Source organism: Coregonus clupeaformis, chromosome 26 (genome assembly GCF_020615455.1).
Source record: "Coregonus clupeaformis isolate EN_2021a chromosome 26, ASM2061545v1, whole genome shotgun sequence".
Taxonomy (NCBI): Eukaryota; Metazoa; Chordata; class Actinopteri; order Salmoniformes; family Salmonidae; genus Coregonus; species Coregonus clupeaformis.
Genome location: NC_059217.1, coordinates 8,989,430 through 9,010,085, shown reverse-complemented (window position 1 = coordinate 9,010,085; position 20,656 = coordinate 8,989,430). Strand labels below are relative to the sequence as shown.

At 42.5% G+C, this 20,656-nt stretch overlaps 1 protein-coding gene across 8 annotated transcripts in view; it reads left to right on the top strand.

Annotated features, from left to right (window-relative positions):
- Positions 1-20,656, top strand: part of LOC121540441 (dedicator of cytokinesis protein 7-like) — a 105,176-nt gene that overhangs the window by 3,878 nt on the left and 80,642 nt on the right. For all 8 annotated transcript variants that reach the window (XR_006657463.1, XM_045207730.1, XM_045207729.1 and 5 more), the window contains exons 2-6: positions 10,017-10,116; positions 13,215-13,390; positions 18,233-18,301; positions 18,472-18,601; positions 18,707-18,919. Coding sequence is in view for 7 of the 8 variants with exons in the window: in XM_045207730.1 (XP_045063665.1) it covers positions 10,017-10,116; positions 13,215-13,390; positions 18,233-18,301; positions 18,472-18,601; positions 18,707-18,919 (688 nt within the window). In the remaining variant the exon portion in view is untranslated. The remainder of the gene's footprint in view (positions 1-10,016; positions 10,117-13,214; positions 13,391-18,232; positions 18,302-18,471; positions 18,602-18,706; positions 18,920-20,656) is intronic.

The window sequence follows — 20,656 nt, the reverse complement described above, 5'->3', positions numbered from 1 at the left end:
TCTGGTGTCCCCATGGACACAGGAAACTGGGAGGACTTTCCCCGGGGTCAGACACGTTGGGCCCACCAAATCCTACGCACCAGGGTGGCCCGGCTACCAGAATCCAGTAAGGCCTCCACATCATGGTGATTCACAGTTACCGGGCAGGTGGGGGTCGATCTGGGCCGCCATCTACGACTCCCAAGAGCGAGGCAAAACGGTGTGTGGGTGCTGAGCTGGAGGACTCCGCAGTGGGCATAGGTTCATCGGCGGGTTTCCCACACTGCCAGGAGATATGTCCCATCTCCCCACACCGGTAACACTGTCGAGTTTCCCCTCCTGGTGTACTCTTCTTGGACCCGCCTGGTTTCTGGCTCCCCCCTGGAGCCGGGATAAGTCCTGACGTGGCTGGGTTCGAGACCTGGGGGTCCTTTGGACGGGTTCTTCCCATTTGTGGTGGGGGCCGCACTCCTGGGGTCTTTCCGGAAGCATTCAGCATCTCCGCTGTGGCCTGGTACTTTTCCACAGCTTCCACGGTCAGATCAGCCGTGGTCAAGGCCTGTTGACTGATGCACCGTTTTGCCTCATAAGGCAGGGCGCGTAGGTAACGATCCACCACAACGGCCTCCACCACCGCCGCTGCTGTATTCCTCTGCGGATCCAGCCATTTCCTTGCGATTCGGACAAGTTCATGCATCTGCGCCCGAGGAGGTTGGTCTGGTTGGAAGGTCCAGCTGTGAAAGCGCTGGGCCATACCCAAACTTTGTGAGTCCATATCTGCTGAGGATCTCAGACTTCAGGGCATCATAGTCAGTAACCTGGTCAGGGCCCAGGTCCCGGACAGCATTCAGCGATTCCCCGGTTAGAAAGGGGGCTAACAGACCAACCCACTGTTGCTTGGGCCAGGCTTCCCTAGTGGCCGTGGCCTCAAATGCATGCAGGTATGCCTCAATGTCATCGGTAGCTCCCATCTTAGATATAAAGTCACTTGCCTTTATTGGGCGGGTATTTTGGACAACCCTCTGTCTCTGCAACTGCAATTCCTCTGCCTTCAGAAGGTTGGCTTTCTTTTGCTCCTCCAAGAGAGCCACGTTTGCTTGCATCTGGGCTTGCTGGCCAGCAACAAGGGCTTTCAACATGTCCTCCATTTCAGTCGGCGGGAGCCTACGGCCAACTTGGAAAACTGGGTGATCAAACCTTCGGTATCCTCCTCTGACATGCACTATTAACGCTTGAGCGTGCCCGTATTCTCCACCATCTGTGACGTCACGAGAGGCTACACAGCTTTCAGCGGGATTGCTCAAGTAGTGCAAGGAGACAAGGTTCAAACAAAACAAGGATTTTATTATAGGTCTTGGGAAATTAACGAAAATATAACAAATTCTGTTCTCTTGTTGCTCTTTAAGGGTTAACAGTTCAGGGATGTCTCTTCCACATCCAAAATCATAATTCTCACTCGCTCAGATAACTTTTCCCCAGCCTTACTGTAGTCCACGTTGCAGCTAGTGGCCAACCCAGCAAAAAGTCCTTCCAAATGTCTCTCACGTATTTCCCACAGGTGCATATATCCAAAGGTGAGTATTTCCCAAAGGTAAGTATCTCCAAATCCTTATATTCCTCATGGAAGTGGACGTGCAGCACTCTTGTCCTCCAGAGAGCCCAGGTTGGAGACTGTGTCTCTTCACCCCCCCACACACTCCCCTCAGTGTGTCTCTTCCCCTTCCCAAACCTTCAGCTCATCAGCTCCTCATTTGTTTCAGCTGCGTGGGAAGATTGGCCATAGAGGGGTGGAGTTCCCGACCATACCAGCAGATGGAGCCATAGCTGTCTGGGTTTGCAGCCACCTCAGGGGGATGTAACGTCCCTCCAGGACACAGCCTCTCGTGACATCACAACAATTACTACTTTTAAGAATTTCCACTGAAAAATGCACAAAAACTAATTTAGCGGAAGAACTGTGCAGATGCAAACTTTAACGAAGTGATGGTAAAATCTCCCTCAGGTTTTTATGCGACCAGGTTTTCCATTTTTTTTTTTATATCTGCTCCAAATTATGATTAAAAGATGTCTGCAGATAAAAATGGGGTGTCAGCTATGACATGGCACCTTGAGTTTGAACAAATCTATTTTGGTTATTAAACTATAGTAAGTGAAGTGGATTTACACCCAGTAAAGGCATTATGGTAACATAATTACATCATGGGTCCCTGATCTGTAGTACACAGACATACATAATTATGGATATGAATGTCATCCTCTTCATGTTTCACAAGTTTGGACATCGCAGCACAGCGGAGTACAGTGCAGTACAATACAGCGGTGTACAGTGCAGTACAATACAGCGGAGTACAGTGCAGTACAATACAGCAGAGTTCAGTACAGTGCAGTAGAGTACAGCAGTGGTTCCCAACCTTACTGTACCACCAACTGAAGTTTGCTCTGCCTGGAGTACCCCTAAAGTACCCCCTCATGCATTTTATCAGTAGGCCTATGATCTCATGAGTCCTCTCAAGTACCCCCTGTGAATAGGCCAAGTACCTCCAAGGTTCCTAGTACCCCTGGTTGGGAACCACTGGAGTACAGTTCAGTAGAGTACATTACAATATTATGTGTATTCTGCTTTTCTTTACTGTGCTATCCAAACTTGTGAACCATGCGTCTGGGTTGAGAATTGGTCCAGTCCGGTCCGTCTGTGGACGTTAACATCAAGGCCAGGATGGACTGATATAATGTGAACTACTTTTCATCGTCCGGTGTCGGTTGATGCTCAGTGGGTGAGGATGCAGAGAGAGACTCTGTTTTACACTCATGGTTTGACCCCCAGACAACAGAAAGACAAACAAAAGTGATGAGCTCAACATAACAGTATGCCAGTGGAAGGGAGGACAGTAGGAGGTGAACCAACTGTGGTTTATGACTGTTTGATTTTCCCATTGTAGCCAGTTTTTTGGTAAAACTTCATTGCAACTACGAGTTTTAATCACATATTATATCATGGCATTGTTGAATACTCGTTTCTGATTGGCTTGGCAGCAAGTAGCTTAGCTGTTAAGAGCGTTGGGCCAGTTACCGAAAGGTCGCTGGTTCGAATCATTGAGCCGACTCTGCCGATGTGCCCTTGAGCAAAGCACTTAACCCTATTTGCTCATGTAAGTCGCTCTGGATAAGAGCAAAACATAATTTATTTTTTAATTGAAGGGCATTCTAGAGCGTGCATTAGTTCCCTATAACGCACAGTATATTTGCATGGTAGAATTCAGTGGCTATAGTTCATTCTTACATGTTCAATGTTTGAGCTGCTTTTGAAAGCAAAAGTCGAATTGAAAACATTGGCATTGTTGAATTCGATTTTCGCAATAGCAAGCTAGGACTGATGCTTTGGTTAGCTAAACTAGCAAGTCTGTTTTTTTGGTTACGAAGGCAACTACTGTCTCTATGTAGTTCAGTGGCTGTTGAACACATTTCTAGAGGCAAATGAACACATTTCTAGCAGCTAATGTGTTAAGTTATAGCCATGGTATAAAAGGGATAATCAACTCGTGGCTCTATGCGTTCTCTGGAAAATAATGCACACCTTCCATGTCTTTCATTATTTTCCATAGAACGCATAGCCTCTTGTTGATTATCCCTTACATAATTTAATAAACAAAATTGATATCAGTAAAATCACTATAACTAATTGATAGGTCTACAATTAATTGTTACTTCTGTGAACTTTCATTATCCTCCCTCTTCATGAGGGAGAGAAATTAGAAATATCTTAAAACTGTGTGGTTTTCTCCAAAACAAAATATGTGTTGATATTAGTTAGCAGGCGTCTTTACGTCAATCTTATTGTGTTTTGATGTATTTCTGATACCTTTTTAAAGAATTTTTCTGGTAGGTAGGTTTTCTAAGACCCCTTTTCCATCTGTTTATCCAGAAATCAAAGCCTTTACTTATGCCACATTTTTAAGATGGATAATTGTAGAAGATTGTAGCTATGCCTTCATTTCCCAAAAATATAGATTCTTAGCTTTCATTTGACACCCAATTTAACATGCTCTTATGAACTTCACGTTAATGCTCATGGGGTCCTTTTTGATGGAAATGTCCATGGACAAATCACGATTTCGCAGGTGTTAGCATCTTTCAAATTTCGGAATGGGAGGGGATATTCGGCCTGTAACTTGCAAAGAGAGAGGGTGGTGTTCATTGTTCCTCGTTCTAGCGTCTCTTGATCCATTCTCTTAACACGTATGGACCCAGAACTTAATCGAGCAGCTGACCAATTCCGCAAAAATAAAAATATTTGTAGCTGAGACTGAGGTTCAGTTCTTTCTCCTGAAGTCAGGCAAAAACAATGTCTGATTGTGTTTTTCATTTAATAAACCTGTGGTTCTCAAACTCTTTGACCCACGACCCCCAAAAAGGAGTGGTTCAAAGCTTGCGACCCCTCGCGCATGCACATATATGCATGCACATGCTTTCACGAGCGCACAATCGCTGCACAAATGTAGCCTGTCATTTCAGCCATAAACGGTGATGCATTTTCAAAACGCAAATTTTCATGCGATTCGATGTTCTAAACATTGCTCACCATATGTCTGCTGCAGAGTGACAAGAGAGAGCCATGAAAAAACTAGTTTTTATTAAAAAGTGCTGAAAACAAATTGGCTCCCTATTTAAGAAGATGGAGAACAAGCTATATAGGAAAAATACAGAAGTTTTGGTGCAGGTACAGCCAACTAGCAAAAAAATAATATTGCGATATTATCAAAACGATACATCGTCAAAAATAATATCCCGCACTGCCGTCACTACCCATAAGTATTGAAGGCAGTGCGATGTTACAGCTATCTTTGGACATATAGCCAGTACTAGCCACCCAAACTACTTTAAATATGAAAATGATCAATGAAATCACCAGGTTTACTATTAGTATGGTAAAGATGCGTCCGTAGCAAATTGCTACAATGTATTTAATATGGATAATCTAAACGTTCTCTGTTTTTGCCAGGCAAAACCGGAGAAAATGAAACCATTGCTTTCTGGTCACTAATCTGGATATGCACGCTAGGGTTGGGCGATTTTGCGATTGCATCGTCTATCGACGATGTTTGACAGCCATCGTCAATAGTGACAACATCATGTTGTCCAAACGATGGTTTAGCATATTTGCGTCAATATAAGTAACATAATAAAAAAATCCCAGTCAAAATCTGTCAGTTTAAGCTAGATATCGCCTATGGCGACCTTCCGCATCTGCGGTGGAAGGTGGCTGAGCTACAGCGGTGTTTGTCAGACCATGAGACATCCCGAAAATTGGTCTTCTCACAAAAACGGCTGTATCGTCCGAACAGTTTGGCCTAAAAACTAATATGGAAAGATGAGACAATCACTAACACGATATTGTTCTCCGTTTTGCTCTACGACCCCCACAAGTGCCATGGGACTCGTCTGAAAATGTTTAATGGAAGTATGGAGGTAGTTTTGTGCCTACCCAAAAAAAGGGGTTAAATATGTGACTCGTTTCAGGAAACTATGCGTATCTAGCACGACACTACTTCACAGGAGCAGCATTTGAACGTAAACATTTATTTTTGATCAAAATTCGTTTTTTGGAACGTGAACTTTCGTGTGCCTTAATAACAAACTTGTATTCCATCCATAAATACAACTACAATTGTTAAATTACGAGCCTAGTTGGTTTAGCCACGGAAAATGACAGGGACCTTCCCCACTAGCCATGATTGGCTGTGATAATGGATGGGCTGAACATGCCGGGAGATGAGTTTGGATTGGTCTATAATGTGAGCTGTTCAGTATGTGTTGACAGTCCTTTCTACCGCACCATTTTTGAAAGATATAACGTTAGCCATAGAGAACTACAAAAGTTTTGCTACTTTTCTCAACAACATTGATGCCCTGAATTTAGCAGATGCTATTGACAGATCAGTTGGAAAAAGTGATGGGCTACTTTCTGCACACGCCACGGTCAGTGTGAACTGGAGTGACTTGACACAACGCTGACCAAACAAGATGTAGCTACAAACAAAACAAAGTTAAATGGTTCCACTCTGCCGTGAAGCGTTCATCCATGTATACGGGTAAGAGTCTAGCTACATTTTCAGATATCTGTTTCTAATTTAGTCAGAAAGACGTTTTTGTTGCAAGTTAAAGCATGCTGTCGCTAGCTAATGTTACGTGTATGATCTGTGTAGTAATATTATTCTAATCAGAAATCCATTTGCATTGCTAGTTATATCCTAATGTTAGTTAGCTAACATTGAACCTAGTTTGTTAACTTTACCTACCTGCAATTTCAAACTACAGCTATGACAGTGTTTGTATTGGTAGTAGTATGAGTTGGGATTATGCCGGTTCATTGTTTAGCTAGCTAGCTAGCTAGTAGCTAGCTAGCTAGCTACTTAGCTAGCTACATGTCTAACCCAAAAGACACTTCGGCCGGATTATTACATGACCCATCAAATTAGCCAGGTGTGTCTGTGGATGAATACGGCCATCTATTGTATTTCATGAACATATGTACACGTCTAGACAATAGTGACCAATCCACTAAGCTAGATGTGGTTGGGGGGTGGTTATAGCATTTCCTGCACATGTCCCATCAATTTAGACAAGTGTGTCAAGCAGGTGTCATCTAATAATGATCAAATATTTTTATCTACCGTATTTTCCGCACTATAAGGCGCACCGGATTATAAGGCGCACCTTCAATCAATGGCCTATTTTAGAACTGTTTTCATATATAGGGCGCACCGGATTATAAGGCGCACAGAATAGAAGATACTGAAGTCAAACGTTTGACTGGGGTTGCGTTATGCATCCACTAGATGGAGCTGTGCTAAAAGGAATGTCAACAAAACAGTCAGATAAAGTCAAACTTTATTAAGCGTTCTTACAACTCCGTTCACTCCCATGGTAACGTTGTTCAAACGTTAATGTGCATATTAACAATATCTCCCAGCCTTGCTCTCTCTTCTCCCAAACGTGGAGGGGAACTTTTCCCTGATTCAGTAAACACGTAGTAAAAGAAACAGTCTGATACCACTAAATCAAACGTTGGTGCATTACTCAACATTGTTCAGTTACGTATAACATGTAAAGTTTCCCCGTCCACGAATCCCTCTAATTCTTCTTCTTCAGTGTCCGAATTGAACGGAAACTCTGTTTAGTCTTCTTTACTTGGCGCAGGTCATCTTCTTGCTTCCTCCACTTCCGTACCATTGATTCATTAATGTTGAATTCTCTCGCTGCTACTCTATTCCCATATTCTACTGCGTGACCGACAGCCTTGAGCTTGAACTCTGTGTCGTAAGCGTGTCTCTTGAAAGGTGCCATTTTGGGGTCTTTATACACACACAAGTGGTGTGGGACTGTGAGTAAGCACAGTACCGGTGTTTACTGACTACGGTAGCCGTAATGCTGCAAGCGGTGCGGCTTTGTAGTTTACCAGTCGTACTGAAACATTTCCTTATTATTAAATAGTTTTTATTGGTTTTTCATACTGAAACATTTTGACAGAGCGCCTTGAGCGCCGTGTGCAACCAATATGGATCAACCAATTAACCAATTGATCCATATATAAGGCGCTCCGGATTATAAGGCGCACTGTCGTTTTTTTAGAAAATTAAAGGCTTTTAAGTGCGCCTTATAGTGCGGAAAATACGGTAGACACTTTCTGTTTTTGATATTGCTACTATGCAAGTAACAACTTCACTGTATCGTTTACAACTTCTGTATCCTGTGCATGTGACAAATAAACTTAGATTTTATTTGATATATCGTGTGTTTACCACATGGCCTCATGTGAATCCTTAGATTGGTGGGGCTAAGTCGTAAGAGGGTGTGAACAATGCTGAATGGGTGTAGACAAAGAAGAACTCTCCAGTAGGTGTACTAAAACATTCAAGGGTAATTTTCTCAAAAGTGGGGTTACAAGTTTATCACCTTTCAAAGCAGAATTACTTTCCCGTTGTTCCTCAATTAAACAAATCAAAATATATTTTATATTTGAGATTCTTCAAAGTAGCCACCCTTTGCCTTGATGACAGCTTTGCCTTATTTTCTGTATATTGTGTTGTCTTTTCTACTGTATCATACCGTATGTATGGAGCATAATGTATTTACAGTTTTATTCATGTTTTCAAGTACGGCTGACAAATCATGCATTCCGATTCTTGCATACATTGTAATGGACACATGATGATGTATGTAAAATACTTTTTTGAAGGTTATACTGATAATGATGAGCTAATGCTAAGCTGTTTGCCAGCTATGTGTGGCTCCATGTTTGTTGACATTATACAATGCATTCTGGGTGTCACGTAAACGTCTGTTAGACCAAAGATGATGTAACAAAATGAGGTGAAGGGATGGCTCACTCATCTTTCGAGTAAACTTCCGGAAGTCAATGAAGGGAAGTGAATGATGGTAGACAACACACCCACTTTAATACTGCAAACAGACCAAACTCATCTTGTCTCCTCTTCTTATCTTTGGTTGACGCAACAACAACAAAAACACGGCGGCGTGCACAAACTACCCATCGTTGGATTACTTTAGATTTTTATAAAGTGTTTTACTCAATTATTTCGATCAATGGTGAGCTCACCCGTGATGTGATGAATTGTAAATAGTAATTGCTATTAGCTCATTCATATTATGGTTTCTGTCAGCCGAGAGTTAGCTAAATATGACTGCTTGTGTTACGTCAATCTTTCCTCCGTTAGCGCTAGGACTAATGTAGCCTATATTTGGATGATTGTGTTATGCTGTCGCTACTTCTGTGAATGTCTGAACATTACATCCAAAAATAAACTGGTCACATTCAGGACATAATGTTGTAAGGACTGTGTTTGTGCAAAATGTTTCTGTGAAAAAACAGTGTGACCAGCTCAAACGCTGACTGTTGCGTCAATCGAAACTGGAAGTTCTAAATAAGCGTTCTAATCACACCAGTTTGAGCATACGCTGCAGGGACCCCTGTAGAATGATTGCACCCGTATGTTGGTACATGTCCTAAAATTCCAAATCAAATAGCTAAATGATCCATGGTATGACCATCTTAAAACAATTCCATATGTCAGTTTATAACCCCCCCAACATCTTAGACGTTTGTTAGTAATCAGATTAAATAGGCAAAGGTAAAATACAAATGGTATATGTATGAAAAACATGTATTTTTCAGTTTCACACTCACGACCCCTCAAAACCTTCCTGCGAAGCACACCACTCCCTTTGAGCATGGTGAAGTTATTAATTACACTTCGGATGGTGTATTAATACACCCAGTCACTACAAAAAAGGCGTCCTTCCTAACTCAGTTGCCATGAGGCCAATGGTGACTTTAAAACAGTTCGAGTTTATAGGCTGTGATAGGAGAAAAATGAGGATGGATCAACAACACTGTAGTTACTCCACAATACTAACCTAATTGACAGAGTGAAAAGAAGGAAGCCTGTACAAAATCCAAAAATTCCATGTTTGCAACAAGGCACTTAAGTAATGCTGCACGAAATGTAGCAAATGTCTGTTCTGTTGTGTGATAAACTGCAGTGTCGGAGGGAACAGTAATGACAGTAAGGCCACCATGATGGCCAGGGCCTGGGAGTGAGAGCCCTTAGACCACAGCAGGGACCATAATAGTAATGTTTGGCCCACAACAGAACTGCTGCCCTTGACTATACTGTGCCTGTCCTTCAGAGTGACCAGACTACTGCAGTAAATGAACTGGCCTTATCTGTTAACTTATTACGCTTACACACTTTCTTTTCCACTTTTCCAACCCAAGTGTGTATGTGAGACATCTTTGACTGTAAGCGGCCTGGAGGCAACTTCTGACTGTGTTTTCCATAAGCAAAGCCTAGATTGAATAGATTACTGTCTGGTGGCTAGCCTCTGTCTGGACTGAAGGGTTGCCATTTGTTGAAGCAAAGAATGTAGCCTATAGCCATGATCTGTGTTGTGTTTAACCTGTTAACTTAACGGTTTGATAATCACTGCTAAGCTTCTCTCTCCTCTCCTCTCTACAGGACTGTAGCAGCTGAGGTGAGAAAGCAGATTTCTGGTCAGTATGGGGGCTCCCCACAGCTCCTCAAGAACCTCAACGTGGGTGCCGCGGCAGGCAACACAGTAAGCACCTAACCACAGTGCATCTTGGTGTTTTTGCAGAGGGTGAGGTAGAGGTAAATGGAGAGAGGAAGGAAGGAGGGAGGGTTTGAGTGTATCAGCTAACAATTAACAGGTCCATTCTTCACATCCTCTCTCGCCCCTATGGTGTGGTCAGTGATAACACTGCCTGGCTCCTCTCACCAGTAATAGTGTTTGCTGAGGCTTCCCATTGACTGCCAAAATAATAAATCCCTGATGGCGTCCTCTTGCCAGTCCCCACCGCTGAGCTAAAGGCGCAAATAACCATCCTTAATTAGGCTAAATCTGACTGTTTAATTCAACTGTGAACGTATGGTGTTTGTTCTAAATTCCCCCCCAAAACTTTAACTGAACTTAGTGAGGAATTAGAGTCCCCCTGGGTGCTTAGTTTTAGAAATAGAAAGAAGCAAGCCTATAAAATCATCACACTAGGCCTGAGGTGGTTCGTTTGCCAGGACTTGCTTTTCCAGTTATGTCGGCTTGTTAGCATTTCCTCAACAAAGTGTCTGTCTGCCAGTGGCGGTGGTGCCGTTTAAGATTAGGGAGGGCGCTAACTTTTTTTATAAGCATGGCCTTATTTGTATTACAGCATATTGGATGACTGTCATTCATATTCCATTCACCCAGCTCAATGTAACATTGATAGGTTTTTAGCTACTACATGGTATTTGAATTTTCCCTATACCCATCATGACGTTGCTACAACCTAGCTTATGAAAAGTTTACAACAGAGGTGCACAGGCTGAGAGACATTTTTTGTAATCAAGGTGACACAGTGACATATTCAATACTGCCTTGTAGACTCTTGCCTGTAACTAGCTTATCTAGGGTGAAATCATTAGTCCAACAGTTGCAAACTACAGTTTCTATTGGACAAATTCAGGTATGTTTATCCCCGTTTTGTTCTGTTTGCTTCCATTTAAGAAACTTTTTTCAACAGAATCGGCAGAATGAATACTTCCCTGATCACACGCAAACACAGTTCACTTTCATAGCAGCCACATACAAACAGCATGATCACTTTGCTCGTTGTAATTCCATCTCGCATGTACACGCTCTCCTCCTCTCACCTTTTCCCTTTGTTTGTGGACTTCAGTGCACAACACTTCAGCTGTCTGTGACTAGGCGAAAAAACCTTTCCAACCCAAACCTTCATATCATAACCGCTAACCGCTACGTACGGACTACATCGTTTTCACCATATCTAACGTCATAGTCAACGTAGCTAATAGAACCGGCACAATAGTAAACCCTCTACAATCATGCAGTACAGTCAGCAAGCAATTTAGCAGTGACACCGGCGGGCCCCGGTAGCAATATTTTACAGTACCAGTCAAAACTTCGGGGACACCTACTCATTCAAGGGTTTTTCTTTATTTTTACTATTTTTTTTACACTGTAGAATAATAGTGAAGACCTCAAAACTATGAAATAACACATATGGAATCATGTAGTAACCAAAAAAGTGTTAAACAAATGAAAATATATTTTATATTTGAGATTCTTCAAAGTAGGCACCCTTTGCCTTGATGACAGCTTTGCACACTCTTGGCATTCTCTCAACCAGCTTCATTACATTTATCCAGAGCGACTTACAGGAGCAATTAGGGTTAAGTGCCTTGCTCAAGGGCACCTCGACAGATTTTTTACCTAGTCGGTTTGGGGATTAGAACCAGCGACCTTTCGGTTACTGGCACAACGCTCTTAACCACTAAGCTACCTGCCGCCCCATGAGGTAGTCCCCCTTCCACTCCTTTTTTTGCGGTAATGCCGCAATTAGTTGGTTGTAATTTTGGATAGAGCAGAAATGTCCATATATTTTTGTTAGCTGCATGTGTGACACAACTCCACCAGTCCTATTTATGGTATAATTTACAAAGATTATACCGTTTTACATTTTGTTTTCCAAATTTTTTTTTATCAATTTATATATTTTGAGTTGAACCATTATTTGTTGTAATATTTGTTCTATCTTTTCTGGTGGATTAAACTGAAATTGCAACCAACTTTCTATGTCTTGTTTTAAAAATAGCTATATATTTTGGAGATTTAATTTTCAAATAACCGAAAGTGAGAGGTTATAATCGGAATAAAGGAAAAAAGGCCATACTTGAACAGGGGCAATACATTTACAAAATCAAAAGCTTACCTTGACTTGGAAGAGTTCCAGTGTTGGATAGCCATAGCCAGCTAGCTAACATAGCATCCCTCTCTGTTTGAGTCGGGTGTTTGAGTAGGCTAAACTAGTAAACTAGCTAAGCTAGTTAAGTAAAAATTGAAAGTTGAAAAATACTTCGAAATATAGCTAGCTCGCACTCTCTCTCTCCTCTCTTGCTTCTCCTTCATTTTTGAAGAAATGTATTTGTTCAAAACTGTTCAACTATTGTCTTTCTCTCTCTGAGTCAACTACTCACCACATATTATGCACTGCAGTGCTAGCTAGCTGTAGCTTATGCTTTCAGTACTAGATTCATTCTCTGATCCTTTGATTGGGTGGACAAAATGTCAGTTCATGTGGCAAGAGCTCTGATAGGTTGGAGGACATCTATGGAAGGGGGTGAGAACCATGAGCCTCCTAGATTTTGAATTGAAGTCAATGTACCCAGAGGTGGATGGAAACTAGCTGTTCTCTGTTTACACCATGGTGCAACCTTAGAGTGCTGTTGAGGCTACTGTAGACCATCATTGCAAAACAGTGTGTTTTTAATAAATTATTTGGTGACGTGAATATATTTAGTATAGTTTTATCAAAAAATTACTTTCACTATTTTTATGCAATTCACTGAGGAGAATGGTCCTCCTCTGAGGAGCCTCTACTGCTGTCTACCAATATAAAAAATGCAGTTTCCTGAGAACTGGTTTTGAAACGTTCTCAGGCTAGAATTTGTCTCTACATTTATCAAGGCACGGGGTTTGCTGACAGCTAAGCGTTGATATTTCTTTGCTAGTAATACAGCTGGACTTTTTGGGGAGGATTTTTGGCGGCTAACCCAGTTCGGTAGGCCTTCAGGTAGGCCTTTTTCAGATATATTCTCTGATTTTGTACTCACTCTAACAAAGCCTATCCTCTCTGTTGCCAGGTGCCTCTCACAGAGGCAGTGGAGCCGGTGGATTTTGAGGAGTACCTCATCACTCACCCACCTATCATCGAGTCGGGCCCCGTGAGGGACCTGATCGAGTTCCCCCCGGACGACATCGAGGTGGTCTACACCCCCAGAGAGTGTCGCACAGTGGGACAGGCCGTGCCTGAGGAAGGGTAGGTGCTGGACTGGGAGAATACTGACTGGCTGGGTTAGAGTTGGTACTGAGGAACTCAATCAGATCAATCAATCAAATGTATTTAAAGCCTTTTATATCAACAGTTACAATGTACAGCCTACTGCAAAGTCATCTGTAAACCAGCTGTAGCGTAGTTGGAATGTACAGTACAATTCAAACGTTTGGACACACCTACTCATTCAAGGGTTTTTCTTTATTTTTACTATTTTCTACATTGTAGAATAATACTGAAGACATCAAAACTATGAAATAACACGTATGGAATCATGTAGTAACCAAAAAAGTGTTAAACGATTCTTCAAAGTAGCCACCCTTTGCCTTGATGACAGCTTTGCACACTTGGCATTCTCTCAACCAGCTTCATGAGGTAGTCACCTGGAATGCATTTCAATTAACAGGTGTGCCTTGTTAAAAGTTCATTTGTGGAATTTCTTTCCTTCTTAATGCGTTTGAGCCAATCAGTTGTGTTGTGACAAGGTAGGGTTGGTATACAGAAGATAGCCCTATTTGGTAAAAGACCAAGTCCATATTATGGCAAGAACAGCTCAAATAAGCAAAGAGAAATGACAGTCCATCATTACTTTAAGACATGAAGGTCAGTCAATCTGGAAAACTTCAAGAACTTTGAAAGTTTCTTCAAGTGTAGTCGCAAAAACCATCAAGCGCTATGATGAAACTGGCTCTCATGAGGACCGCTACAGGAAAGGAAGACCCAGAGTTAACTCTGCTGCGGAGGATAAGTTCATTATTTACCAGCCTCAGAAATTGTAGCACAAATAAATGCGTGAATCAGGCCGCCTTGGTCGAATTGTGCAAAGAAACCACTACTAAAGTACACCAATAAGAAGAAGAGACTTGCTTGGGCCAAGAAACACGAGCAATGGACATTAGACTGGTGGAAATAGTATTCAAGGCACACTTAACCAGCATGGCTACCACAGCATTCTGCAGCGATACGTCATCCCATCTCGGACTATCATTTGTTTTTCAACAGGACAATGACCCAAAACACACCTCCAGGCTGAGTAAAGGCTATTTGACCAAGAAGGAGAGTGATGTTGATATACTCGGAATACATATCCTAAATGAACTAAATGATCTCACTTCAATACATTTTAATAGAAAGTTAGCAAATATAGATAAGATGTTGCTACCATGGAAAGGTAAATACCTGTCAATTTGTGGAAAAATCACCCTGATTTAACTCTTTTTTTTTAGTATTATCCCAGTTTACCTATTTCCTTATGGTCTTGCCTACGCCTAGCGAACAGTTTTTTAAATTATATGAGAAAAAAATATTCCATTTTATTTGGAACGGCAAGCCAGACAAAATGAAACGGGCCTATTTATATAATGAATATGAATTCGGAGGACAGAAATTATTAAATATTAAAGCATTAGACCTATCACTAAAAGCTTCAGTCATACAGAAGTTATACTTAAATCCGAAATGGTTCTCTAGCAAATTAGTAAGATTGTCTCACCCAATGTTCAAGAATGGCCTTTTTCCCTTTATACAACCTCTCACTTTGTTATTTGAAAAGGAAATAATCTCCCAAATATCACTATTTCTAAAACAAGCCATAGAAAGTTGGTTGCAATTTCAATTTAATCCTCCAGAAATGACAGAACAAATAATGCAATAAATATTGTGGTTAAACTAAAATATACTAATTGATAAAAAACCTTTAAAAAAATAAAATAAGTATAATCTTCGTAAATTATATAATCGGTAGGACTGCTGGAGTTATGTCGCACATGCAGCTAACAAAAACATATGGAAATGTCTGCTCTACCCAAAATTACAAACAAATAATTGCAGCATTACCGCAAAAATGGAAAAGGAAAGTGGAAGGGGGAATAAGTAAGGAACTTGTCTGTCGACCTTGCATTAAAGAATATAATTGGTTAAAGAAAATTGTGATAAATAAAGTATACCAGTTTCATTTAAGGACCAAAGGATTGACAGCCGGTCCATATAGATTGCAAAATAGTTGGGAAGAGATTTTTGACGTAGCGATTCCATGGCATAGTGTTTATGAACTGATATGCAAAACGACGCCGGATTCAAAACTTATAATTTTTCTATTTAAATGATTATATAAAATTCTTGCTACCAATATAATGTTATTTATATGGGGGATACAATCTTCCCAGCTCTGCAGATTTTGCTGCGAAGAGACAGAATCATTAGATCATTTGTTTTGGTTCTGTCCATTTGTAGCTTGTTTTTGGACACAGGTCCAGGAATGGCTAAAGGATTGCAATATTTACCTGAAGCTAACCCTGCAGATAGCACTACTGGGTGATCTGAAAAGTCATAGTCAATCGATCAATAATATAATAATACTTTTAGCAAATATGTTTATTTTCAATTTACGATCTGTAGAAACAATGAGAATAGAAAGGTTCAGAACTTTTGTAAAACATCACAGTACAGTTGAAAAATATATGGCAAATAGAAATCCAATATGGATGGTGTTAAGAGATAGATGGGAGGTGTTGAATGGAGCTGAAGGATGGGACTAATAACAACAACTAATAACAACAAGATAACTAATGTAAAGCATACTGTGTCCATAATAAGTATATAGGTTATAGGTTGATAGCTTTTGTGAAAGAGCACAGTTAGAAAAATATGGCATATCGAAGCAAACCAGATGGACATCATGAAAATCATCAGAGGAAGTTCAGGAGTAAAAACAAACAAAATATAATTATTGTAGAATTTCCATAAAATGTATATAGTATGTATGGGCTGGAAGTAGAGGCCTAAGCGTTGTTGTTCACTAGTTTACTCCAATTGGGGAAGGGGTGGTGGGGTTGGAAAGTAATGAAGGGAAATATAATTTTAAAAAGGATGTGTGTGTGTGTGTGTGTGTGTATATACAGTGGGGAGAACAAGTATTTGATACACTGCCGATTTTGCAGGTTTTCCTACTTACAAAGCATGTAGAGGTCTGTAATTTGTATCATAGGTACACTTCAACTGTGAGAGACGGAATCTAAAACAAAAATCCAGAAAATCACATTGTATGATTTTTAAGTAATTAATTTGCATTTTATTGCATGACATAAGTATTTGATACACCAGAAAAGCAGAACTTAATATATGGTACAGAAACCTTTGTTTGCAATTACAGAGATCATACGTGCTCTACCAAGGCGCTTGTAACGCCAAGGTAGTGGGTTCGATCCCCGGGACCACCCATACACAAAAAAATAAATAAATGTGGTCCTCTGTAGCTCAGCTGGTAGAGCACGGCGCTTGTAACGCCAAGGTAGTGGGTTCGATCCCCGGGACCACCCCATACACAAAAAAAAAAAAAATGTATGCACGCATGACTGTAAGTCGCTTTGGATAAAAGCGTCTGCTAAATGGCATATTATCATTATATTATATACGTTTCCTGTAGGTCTTGACCAGGTTTGCACACACTGCAGCAGGGATTTTGGGCCACTACTCCATACAGACCTTCTCCAGATCCTTCAGGTTTCTGGGCTGTCGCTGGGCAATACGGACTTTCAGCTCCCTCCAAAGATGTTCTATTGGGTTCAGGTCTGGAGACTGGCTAGGCCACTCCAGGACCTTGAGATGCTTCTTACGGAGCCACTCCTTAGTTGCCCTGGCTGTGTGTTTCGGGTCGTTGTCATGCTGGAAGACCCAGCCACGACCTATCTTCAATGCTCTTACTGAGGGAAGGAGGTTGTTGGCCAAGATCTCGCGATACATGGCCCCAACCATCCTCCCCTCAATAAGGTGCAGTCGTCCTGTCCACTTTGCAGAAAAGCATCCCCAAAGAATGATGTTTCCACCTCCATGCTTCACGGTTGGGATGGTGTTCTTGGGGTTGTACTCAAACTTCTTCTTCCTCCAAACACGGCGAGTGGAGTTTAGACCAAAAAGCTCTATTTTTGTCTCATCAGACCACATGACCTTCTCCCATTCCTCCTCTGGATCATCCAGATAGTCATTGGCAAACTTCAGACGGGCCTGGACACTTAGGTAGGGGGACCTTGCGTGCGCTGCAGGATTTTAATCCATGACGGCGTAGTGTGTTACTAATGGTTTTCTTTGAGACTGTGGTCCCAGCTCTCTTCAGGTCATTGACCAGGTCCTGCCATGTAGTTCTGGGCTGATCCTTCACCTTCCTCATGATCATTGATGCCCCACGAGGTGAGATCTTGCATGGAGCCCCAGACCGAGGGTGATTGACCATCATCTTGAACTTCTTCCATTTTCTAATAATTGCGCCAACAGTTGTTGCCTTCTCACCAAGCTGCTTGCCTATTGTCCTGTAGCCCATCCCAGCCTTGTGCAGGTCTACAATTTTATCCCTGATGTCCTTACACAGCTCTCTGGTCTTGGCCATTGTGGAGAGGTTGGAGTCTGTTTGATTGTGTGGACAGGTGTCTTTTATACAGGTAACGAGTTCAAACAGGTGCAGTTAATACAGGTAATGAGTGGAGAACAGGAGGGCTTCTTAAAGAAAAACTAACAGGTCTGTGAGAGTCGGAATTCTTACTGGTTGGTAGGTGATCAAATACTTATGTCATGCAATAAAATGCAAATTAATTACTTAAAAATCATACAATGTGTTTTTCTGGATTTTCGTTTGAGATTCTGTCTCTCACAGTTGAAGTGTACCTATGATAAAAATTACAGACCTCTACATGCTTTGTAAGTAGGAAAACCTGCAAAATCGGCAGTGTATCAAATACTTGTTCTCCCCGCTGTATGAATGTTAAAAGTCACTGAACACATCTGGTGTTGAGGAGGAGACTTGACTGTAATTTGCGGTATCGCTTTGTGTTCCAGGGACAATGACGCCCACGTCAGAGACTGTGTCAGGTCCTACACTGAGGACTGGGCCATTGTCAACAGAAAGTAAGGCTCCTCTCTATTATTTAGAAAGCGTTTCCTTTTATAAGACCTATTCATTACATCGTAACACCCACATTTTAACCCTTATATTTTACAAATTTTTACAATTACGTCTAGCAGCTAGTTATTTATTACACCTCAACGCTCGTATTCTGGTCTACTTATTTCAACAGATACCATAAGCTTGGTACTGGGTTTAACCCTAACTCCCTGGACAAGCAGAAGGACAGGCAGAAAGGCCTGCCCAAACAGGTGTTTGAGGCTGATGAGATGCCAGACTTTAGCACTTACCAGGACAACCAGGTAACCCATAGCAATGGGGCAGGCGACTAGGTAACCCATAGCAACGGGGCGGTCATCTTACGCTTTCATAGGCCCTCCCTAACCTGCGTGTTTGTCCTACCCCAGGATGACCTGAAGCGTAGGTCCATGTCCATAGACGACACTCCGCGTGGCAGCTGGGCCTGCAGTATCTTTGACCTGAAGAACTCTGTCCCCGATGCCCTCCTGCCCCATTTGCTGGACCGAGCCCCCAACGAGGAGATCGACCGGCACAATGGGGAGCACCGCAAGTCCAACCGCCATCGCGAGCTCTTCGCCCTGCACCCCGCCCTCGACGAGGTTGGGACAGAGACAGACACACACACACACTGCTGTATTTCTCCATAGAGACTTGAGTGCCTTTTGCCGTGTCAGGCCAGCGCTTGGTTTGTCAGGGACTTGTGCATGTCTGTCTCTTCACATTAATGTATATCATCATCCATGATCAGGGTTGCCATGTCCTGTGCTTTTCCCGTAAATTGGGCTATTTTGAAAATGATGTGGCGGGTGCAAATGTATTGGTTGCGGGTTTTTGGCCACTTCTAAATTGCACTTCGGCCTCCATGGCAATTTATTAAATACACTGCTCAAAGAAATAAAGGGAACACTAAAATAACACATCCTAGATCTGAATGAATGAAATAATCTTATTAAATATTTTTTCTTTACATGGTTGAATGTGCTGACAACAAAATCACACAAATTATCAATGGAAATCAAATTTATCAACCCATGGAGGTCTGGATTTGGAGTCACACTCAAAATGAAAGTGGAAAACCACACTACAGGCTGATCCAACTTTGATGTAATGTCCTTAAAACAAGTCAAAATGAGGCTCAGTAGTGTGTGTGGCCTCCACGTGCCTGTATGACCTCCCTACAACGCCTGGGCATGCTCCTGATGAGGTGGCGGATGGTCTCCTGAGGGATCTCCTCCCAGACCTGGACTAAAGCATCCGCCAACTCCTGGACAGTCTGTGGTGCAACGTGGCGTTGGTGGATGGAGCGAGACATGATGTCCCAGATGTGCTCAATTGGATTCAGGTCTGGGGAACGGGCGGGCCAGTCCATAGCATCAATGCCTTCCTCTTGCAGGAACTGCTGACACACTCCAGCCACATGAGGTCTAGCATTGTCTTGCATTAGGAGGAACCCAGGGCCAACCGCACCAGCATATGGTCTCACAAGGGGTCTGAGGATCTCATCTCGGTACCTAATGGCAGTCAGGCTACCTCTGGCGAGCACATGGAGGGCTGTGCGGCCCCCAAAGAAATGCCACCCCACACCATGACTGACCCACCGCCAAACCGGTCATGCTGTAGGATGTTGCAGGCAGCAGAACGTTCTCCACGGCGTCTCCAGACTCTGTCACGTCTGTCACGTGCTCAGTGTGAACCTGCTTTCATCTGTGAAGAGCACAGGGCGCCAGTGGCGAATTTGCCAATCTTGGTGTTCTCTGGCAAATGCCAAACGTCCTACACGGTGTTGGGCTGTAAGCACAACCCCCACCTGTGGACGTCGGGCCCTCATACCACCCTCATGGAGTCTGTTTCTGACCGTTTGAGCAGACACATGCACATTTGTGGCCTGCTGGAGGTCATTTTGCAGGGCTCTGGCAGTGCTCCTCCTGCTCCTCCTTGCACAAAGGCGGAGGTAGCAGTCCTGCTGCTGGGTTGTTGCCCTCCTACGGCCTCCTCCACGTCTCCTGATGTACTGGCCTGTCTCCTGGTAGCGCCTCCATGCTCTCGACACTACGCTGACAGACACAGCAAACCTTCTTGCCACAGCTCGCATTAATGTGCCATCCTGGATGAGCTGCACTACCTGAGCCACTTGTGTGGGTTGTAGACTCCGTCTCATGCTACCACTAGAGTGAAAGCACCGCCAGCATTCAAAAGTGACCAAAACATCAGCCAGGAAGCATAGGAACTGAGAAGTGGTCTGTGGTCACCACCTGCAGAACCACTCCTTTATTGGGGGTGTCTTGCTAATTGCCTATAATTTCCACCTGTTGTCTATTCCATTTGCACAACAGCAT